This window comes from Belonocnema kinseyi, chromosome 4 (genome assembly GCF_010883055.1).
Source record: "Belonocnema kinseyi isolate 2016_QV_RU_SX_M_011 chromosome 4, B_treatae_v1, whole genome shotgun sequence".
NCBI lineage: Eukaryota > Metazoa > Arthropoda > Insecta > Hymenoptera > Cynipidae > Belonocnema > Belonocnema kinseyi.
The window spans coordinates 256,231-265,266 of record NC_046660.1 but is presented as its reverse complement, the minus strand read 5'-3'; the positions used below and the strand labels follow the sequence as shown (position 1 = coordinate 265,266).

General features: G+C 21.6%; 1 protein-coding gene across 1 annotated transcript in view; it reads right to left on the bottom strand.

Moving 5' to 3' along the window:
* LOC117171504 (coiled-coil domain-containing protein 137) overlaps positions 1-9,036 on the bottom strand; it is a 19,092-nt gene that overhangs the window by 6,419 nt on the left and 3,637 nt on the right. The window contains exon 2 of the mRNA XM_033358873.1: positions 8,008-8,650. Coding sequence (XP_033214764.1) covers positions 8,008-8,650 — 643 coding nt within the window. The remainder of the gene's footprint in view (positions 1-8,007; positions 8,651-9,036) is intronic.

Below are 9,036 nucleotides of genomic sequence, written 5' to 3'. Positions count from 1 at the left end.
GTTTGAAAAATCAACTATTTGGTGTAAATTATATTTTTTTGGTCGAATATGTATCTACTTTGTAGAAAATGATAGTTTTGGTTAAAAATTCTTTTTTTTTTTGTAGAAAAATAAGCTACTTTACTAGGAAATTCAACTGCTTAGTTGAAAATTGAACCATTTATTTGAAAAATTAATTACTTGGTAAAAACTTAACTTTTTTGTTAAAAAATTTATATTTTTTGTTCAAAAATAAACTATTTTAGTACAAAATCCAACTTTCTAGTTAAAAATGAAACAATTTATTTGAAAACTTGTATAAAACTCATATTTTTGGTCCAAAAATAAATTATTTTAGTAGAAAACTCAACTGCTTAGTTGCAAATTAAACTATTGAATTTAAAATTTAATTTTTTGCTAGAAAACTCTTTTTTTATTAAGAAATTCCTTTTTTCGTTTAAACATCAACTATTTTAATTGTCAATTGAACTATTTGTTTTCAAATTTAACATTTTAGTAGGTATCTCAACTTTTTAATTAAAATGCATATTTTTAGATTGAAAATTCGTGTTTTTGATTTTAAAATTTAACTTCTTGCTGTTTAGTTGAACTGCTTTGTTAAACATTCATTTTTTTATGTTGATTTATAATTTTCGTTGAAACTTTCTTTGGTATTTTTTTTACTATTTTGTTGAAAATTCAGCTTTTTGGTTGAAAATTCATCTATTTATTTGAAGATTGTACTTTTTTTTTCTTAATTTCGTCTTTTTAAGGTGGAAATGGTTTTTTTGTTGTTGAAAGTTTCACTACATTGTTAAAAATTATTTTTTTTGCTGATTCATAATTTTAGTTCAAAATTCGTCTTTTTGTCTTGAAAATTAAAGAATTACAAAAAAAATATTTCTTTCTTAAATAAAAAAAATATTTCTTAGCTAAAAATTGAACTCTGCTAAAAATTACCTTTCTTTTATTTGAAAATTTATCCCTTTCTGTAGAAATTTCACCTCTTTTTATTCAAAGTGGAAACACTTGCTTGAAAATTCATTGAAAATTAAAAATTAAAGTTGAAAATTCAACTACTTGGTGAAATGTTGAGTGATATTGTTTAAAATTAATTTTGTTGTTGAAAATTTATGTTTTGTTAAAGATGTAATTTTTTTCGAAAGTTCATATTTTTTTTAGAGAAAATTCATTTATGTTGGTTGAAAATTCAACTATTTTGGTCATTTTTTGTTTGTTTCGTAATTTATTAAACTAATATTAAATACTAAAATAGTTGAATTCGACTTTTTTGTTTCAAAATTATTTAACAATTAATTTGTTAAATAAAAACTATAAATATCCTATTTTCAGCTGAAAATGTATTTTTTATAGTTGAAAATTCATCTCTTTGGTTAAAAATTGAACTATTTTATTAAAAACTTGTTTTTTTTTTTTGTCAAAATGAAGTTTTTTTTACTGAAAAGTCAACTATTCCATTTTTAGTTTGAAATTGATTTTGTTAGTTAAAAATTCAACTATTTGACTGAAAATTAATCTTTTTCAGTTGATGATTCCACTATTTTGTTAAAAAGTCATCCTTTCAAGTTGAAAATTAATGTTTTTAGGTTCAAAATTACTCTTTTGATCGAAATTTCATCTTTTTATTTAAAAAATACAACTATTTAGTTTGAAATCTATCCCTTTTGATTTTGGGGCTTATGTAAAGAAATTCAGAAGTTTGGCGTGAAAATTCAAGAATTTATTTGACATTTTTCTTCTTTTTTAACCTTTTTACTTGATTAATTATATTATTTTCAACCTACAATATGAATTTTTCACCTTAAAGACTAATTTTCAACCAAAGAAGATGAATTTTCGAACAAAATACATACATTTTTCACGAAATCGTTGAATTTTCAAACAAAAAACACGAATTTTCAACCCACAAATATGAATTTTAACAAAAAAGTTAGTTAAATTCTATTTTCTAATGAAACGGATGAATTTTCTACTAAAGTACTTTAGTTTTGGATAAAAAATATTAATTTTCCGCACATTTTCAAACACATTGTTCAATTTTCACCTAAAATAATTTATTTTTGAACAAAAAATATTTATTTTTCACCTAAAAGACTAATTTTCAACCAAAAACGACTAATTTTCAACTAAATATATGAATTTCGAACCAAACAGTTGAATTATCATGCCAAAAACACGAGCATTCTACAAAACAGTTCAATTTGCAACAAAACAGTTATCTTTCTATCAAATATTTAAATTTCAATATAAATAAATCCATTTTTTATTAATATAATTGAATTTTTGAACAAATTCAATTTTAAGTTTCAAACAAAAAACGTTAATTATTTTTCAAATAATTAATTTTTTAAGTAAATATTTTAATTTGTAACGAATTAATTTTAATTGCATAATTGAAAAGTTAAATTTTCAATAAAAAATATTATTTTCCCAGCAGGAAAAGATTATTTTTCTACTATAAAACAATTATAAAAAAAATTTTTCAATGAATTTAAAAAAGCTAATTTTTTACCAAAAAGTTATATTTTCAAATTATTATTTTAATTTTCAAACTAAAAAGTTTTATTTCCTACTAAATTAGTTTTTTAAGATTCATCTATGCCCTTTTTGGATTAAAATTGATATTTTTATTTTAAAATTGGACTATTTTGATTAATCTTATATAAAAAAATTCAGAAGTTTGATTTGAAAATTCAAGAGTTTATTTAATATTTTTCTTCTTTTTCAAGTTTTTATTTGATTAATTATTGAAAGAAATCATTAAATTTTCAACTAAATAATTTAATTTCTTACTAGAATAGTGAAATTTTCTTTAAAAAATATGAATATACCAGCAGGAAGATTATTTCTGTACCAAAAGAGATAAATTTTAAAAAAGCTAATTTTTTACAAAAAAAGTTAAATTTCAAATTATTATTTTAATTTTCAAATAAAAAGTTTTATTTTTTAGTAACGTAGTTTTTTTAGGATTCAACTATGCCCTTTTTTGTTTAAAATTGATATTTTTATTGTAAAATTGAACTATTTTGATAAATATTATGTAAAGAGTTCAGAAGTTTGGCTTGAAAGTTGAAGAATATATTTGACATTTTTCTTCTTTTTCAACTTTTTATTTGATTAATTATGGAATTTTTTATCTTTAACACTACTTTTCAACAAAAATAGATGAATTTTCAAACAAAATATATAAACTTTTCACTAAATTGTTGAATTTTCAAAGAAAAAATACGAATACTTTAACCAAAAATATGAATTTTAACAACAAAGACTAATTTTCAACCAAATATACGAATTTCGAAACAAATTTTTGAATTATCAAGCCAAAATACGAGAATTCTACAAAACAGTTATAATTCTATCGAATATTTAAATTTTCTAAATAAATAGATCCATTTTTTACTGATACAATTGAATTTTCAACTAAATTTAATTTCAAGTTTCCAACAAAAAAAGTTAATTATTTTTCAAATTGTTAACTTTTTAAATAAATAGTTCAATTTGTAACGAATTAATTGATTTTCCTAATAGAATAGTTAAATTTTCTAGAAAAAATATTAATTTTTCACCGGAAAGATTATTTCTCTACCAAGAGTGATAAATTTAAAAAAAAAACTTTTTTTTTACCAAAAAGTTGAAATTTTCAAACTCCTATTTTAATTTTCAACTAAATAGTTTTATTTTCTACTAGAGTAGTTTTTTCTAAGATTCATCTATACCCTTTTCGGTTAAAAATTGATATTTTTATTGTAAAATTGAACAATTTTGATCAATCTTATGTAAAAAATTCAGAAGTTGGGCCTGAAAATTCAAGAATTTATTTTACATTTTTCTTCCTTTTCACCTTTTTATTTGATTAATTATGGAATTTTCAACCTAAAACATGAATTTTTCACCTTGAAGACTAATTTTCAGCCAAAAAAGATGAATTTTGAAACAAAAAATACGAATTCTCAACCCAAAAATATTAATTTTAACAAAAAAGGTAGTTAAATTTCATTCAAATGAAACAGATTAATTTTCTATCAAAAGTACTTTATTTCTTAATCAAAGATATGCATTTTTCACACATTTGCAAACACATTGTTCAATTTTCACCTGAAATAATTTATTTTTGTACCAAAAATTATTATTTAACACCAAAAATGACTAATTTTAAACAAAATACATGAAATTCGAACCAAATTGTATAATTTTTAAAATAAATATTTCAATGCGTATTTTAGTTGAAAATTAGGATTTTACGTAAAAAATATTTGTAATTTGAATGCAAAATACGCTATTTTAGTAGAAAATTCAATTATTAAGTTCCAAGCTGAATTATTAATTAAAAAATGTACCTGTTTGGTAGAAGACTAACTTTTTTGTTAAAATTCATAATTTTGGGTTGAAAATTCGTGTTTCTGGTTTGAAAAATCGACTATTTGGTGGAAAATTTATATTTTTGGTTGAATATTTATCTCTTTAGTAAAAAATGATAGTTTTTGTTGAAAATTCATATTTTTTGTAGAATAATGAGCTACTTTACTAGGAAATTCAACTGTTTGGTTGAAAATTGAACCATTTATTTGAAAAATTAACTACTTGGTAAAAACTTAACTTTTTTGTTGAAAAATTTATATTTTTTATTCCAAAATAAACTATTTTAGTAGAAAATCCATATTTTTAGTTTAAAATGAAATAATTTATTTGAAAATTTGTACAAAATAGATATTTTTGGTCAAAAAATAAATGATTTTAGTAAAAAACTCAAGTATTTATTTGCAAATTAAAGTATTTAATTGAAAATTTAATTTTTGGTAGAAAACTCTTTTTTGATTACAAAATTATATGTTTGGTTTAAACATAAACAATGTTATTTGCAAATTAAACTATTTATTTTCAAATTTAAAATTTTAGTAGGCAACTAACTTTTTTCATAAAACGCATATTTTTAGGTTTAAAATTAGTGTTTTTGATTTGAAAATTTAGCGTTTTTAGAACATTCGTGTATTTTGTTTAAAATAAATATTTTTCGTTTGAAAATTAGGTTTTTCGCGAATAGTTTTTTTTTGGAATGCAAAATACATTATATTAGTAGAAAATTCAATTATTTAGTAGAATATTTTTTGGAAAAAAAATCTACTTTACTAGGAAATTCAACTGCGTTTTTGAAAATTGAACTACTTCTTTGAAAAATTATATATTTGGTTAAAATTTTTAGTTCTGGGTTTAAAATTCAATTATTCTAATAGAAAATTTAACTTGTTGATTTAAAATTGATCTATTTCGTGAGAAAATTAACCTTTTTGGTTGAAAACTTAACTATTCTTCTGGAAAATTTAACTATTTGGTTAAAAATTCGTATTTTTTGGTTTAAAGTTGAGCGAATTGGTTGAAAATTGTTTTGTTTTTTTAGTTGATTCATCATTTTAGTCGAAAATTCATCTCTGGTTGAAATTTTGTCTTTGTAGAAAATTTATTTATTATTGTAGAAAATTCAACTATTTAGGTTAGATCTTTTTTTTTTTGCTATAAATTCATATTTCGGGGTTAAAATTCCAATCTTCTGTAGAAAATATGCCCTTTCGGATTAAAAACTCATCTTGGGTTGAAAATTCATCTATTTATTTGAAAATGGTACTATTTTTTTTTAATTTCGTCTTTTTCAGGTGAAAGTGATTTTCTTTTTGTTGAAAGTTTCACTACATTGTTAAAAAAAAATTTTTTTTTGCTGATTCATAACTTTAGTTCAAAATTCGCCTTTTGGACTTAAAAATTAAAAAATTAAAAAAAAAAGTTATTTCTTTCTTAAATAAAAAAAATATTTCTTAGCTAAAAATTGAACTCTGTTAAAAATTACCTTTCTTTTATTTGAAAATTTATCTCTTTCTGTAGAAATTTCACCTTTTTTGTTAAAAGTGGAAATACTTGCTTGAAAATTCATATTTTTAGTTGAAAATTCAACTAGTTGGTTAAATAATTATTTTTTTTTTGCTAGAAATTAATATTTTCGGGTATAAAATTCTCCTCTTCTTTAGAAAATTGATATTTTTGGCTTGAAAATTCAACTTCTTAGTTAATAGTTGAACTACTCTTTTAGAAATTGATTTTTTTTATTTTTTTTTTGTTTCGTAATTTATTAAACTAATATTAAAACTAAAATAGAAGAATTCGACTTTTTTGTTTCAAAATTATTTAACAATTAATTTGTTAAATAAAAACTATAAATATTCTATTTTTAGTTAAAAATTTATTTTTTATAGTTGAAAATTCATCTGTTTGGTTAAATATTGAATTATTTCATTAAAAACTTGTTTGTTCTTTTTTGTGAAAATGAAGTTTTTTTTACTGAAAAGTCAATTATTCCATTTTTAGTTTAAAATTAATTTTTTTAGTTAAAAATTCAACTATTTGACTGAAAATTAATCTCTTTCAGTTGATGATTCAACTATTTTGTTAAAAAGTCATCCTTTTTGGTTGAAAATTAATCTTTTTAGGTTAAAAATTAAACTATTTTAATAAAAATCTCATCTTTTTCATTTAAAAATACAACTATTTAGTTTAAAATATATCTCTTTTGATTTTAGGTTAAAAATTCCACTTTTTTGGAAGATAATTTTAAAAACGAATTTAAAAAAAGCTAATTTTTTACAAAAAAAGGTAAATTTCTAAATTATTATTTTAATTTTCAACTAAAAAGTTTTTTTTTGCTAAATTAGTTTTTTTAGGATTCATCTCTGCCATTTTTGGGTTAAAATTGATATATTTATTGCAAAATTGAACTATTTTGATCAATCTTTTGTAAAAAAAAATTCAGATGAAATTCAGATGAATTTTCAAACAAAATACATAAATTTGTCCCCAAATTGTTGAACTTTTAAATAAACAAAAAATTATAAATTTTAACAAAAATTTAATTAAATTAAATTCAAAGCAAACTGATGAAGTTTCTACTGAAGTACTTTATTTTCGGATCAAAAATATTAATTTTTCGCAAATTTTTAAACACATTGTTCAATTTTCACTTAAAATCATTCACTTTTTAAAGAAAAATATTTATTTTTCACAAAAAAGACTAATTTTCAACAAAAAATGTATAATTTTCAACAAAATATATAAATTTCGAACCAAATTATTGAATTACCAAACCAAAAACAGAATTATTCTACAAAACAGTTGAATTTGCAACAAAACATTTATCCTTCTATCGAATATTTAAGTTTCCAAATAAATAGATCCGTTTTTTACTAATATAATTGAATTTTCAACCAAATTTCAATTTCAAGCTTCCAAAATAAAAGTTAATTATTTTCCAAATAATTAATTTTTAAAATAAATAGTTCAATTTGTAACGAATTAATTGCAATTTCATGCCAGAATAGTTAAATCTTCAATCAAAAATATGAATTTCCCACCAGGAACATTATTTCTTTATCATAAGAGATAAAAAAAACAAATTTAAAAAAAGCTAATTTTTTTTAACAAAAATCTAAAATTATTAATTTAATTTTCAACTAAATAGTTTTATTTTCTACTAGAGTAGTTTTTTCTAAGATTCATCTATACCCTTTTCGGTTAAAAATTGATATTTTTATTGTAAAATTAAATTATTTTGATCAATCTTATGTAAAAAATTTCAGAAGTTAGGCGTGAAAATTCAAGAATTTATTTGACATTTTTCTTCTTTTTCAACTTTTTATTTGATTAATTATGGAATTTTCAACAAACAAAAAAATGAATTTTCAAACAAAATACATCAATTTTACATTATTTGCGATTAAAAATTTATAAGTTTGATTGAAAATTCGTATTTTTCTTTTACAGAAACTTAGTCTTTTTTGTAAAAAATGTATTCTCTTGTTCTTAAAAATATCAATTATGTATAGAAAATAAAGATAATTTTTCATTTCTGTTTAAATATTAACTCTAAACTACACAAAAACTGTTTTAAAGTACGCCCTGTTTTGAGAAAAAATCAAGAAATATACAACAAAAAAATAGTTCACTTAAAAAAAAAAAAATTCTTACCCTAACACTCGATTCTTTGTCAGCTTTCGAAGGTCGCACTTTCAATTCCGGAGGTGCATGAGCGACTTCGCCAAATTCGACATGGTCCTTAAAAGTTTGAAACTCGTCAATCTGGTCCTGAAATTTTTTGTCCATTTTCATTTCTATTTTCCTCTTCCGTTTCTGCTCTTTCGACAATTTCACTTCCACCTCCGGTTTTTTCGCTTTCTTCTTCTTTTTTATATTCTTATGTTTGGACTTCAAATTCAACAATTCCTCAAGCTCGTCTTTTGGCCTTTTTTCAAGTCCCACGTACTCTCCAGTTTCCTCGTTGCGTTTCACTTGGACATTAAATTTGTGCTCAAATTTGGTTTCGTGAAGAAAAGCCTCAGTTTCTCTGCCGACGCGCCTCATAAAAGCTTCTGGAGTTTCTCCAACTCTTTGATTGAAAATAGGAACGACTTTTTCGGGTTTTGATTTCGGATGTGGCAGTTTAGGGTTTTGCGGACCCAAAATCACCAAGCCACGATTTGACTTTCTTTTCTTCTTTTTTATTATTATTCCGCTTTTAAATTTATTTTTGAGACTGATAACGCGTTCGAGGCTTTTGGGAATTGCTTGGTCATCGACGTCTTTTGGCGGGGCATTTATTTTTGGTTTTAATCTACAAAATTAGGAATAATTAATCAAATAAAAAGTTGAAAGAAAAGAAAAATGTTAAATAAATTCTTGAATTTTCAAGCCAGACTTCTGAATTGTTTTACATAAGATTAATCAAAATAGTCCCAGTTTAAAATAGAAATATCAATTTTAAACCAAAAACGGTACAAAATATAAATTTTTCAACAAAAAAGTTAAGTTTTTACCAAGTAATCAATTTTTCAAATAAATGGTTCAATTTTCAACTAAACAGTTGAATTTCCTAGTAAAGTAGCTTATTTTTCTACAAAAAAAAAAAAGAATTTTTAACCAAAACTATCATTTTCTACAAAGTAGATACATATTCGACCAAAAAAATATAATTTACACCAAATAGTTGATTTTTCAAAC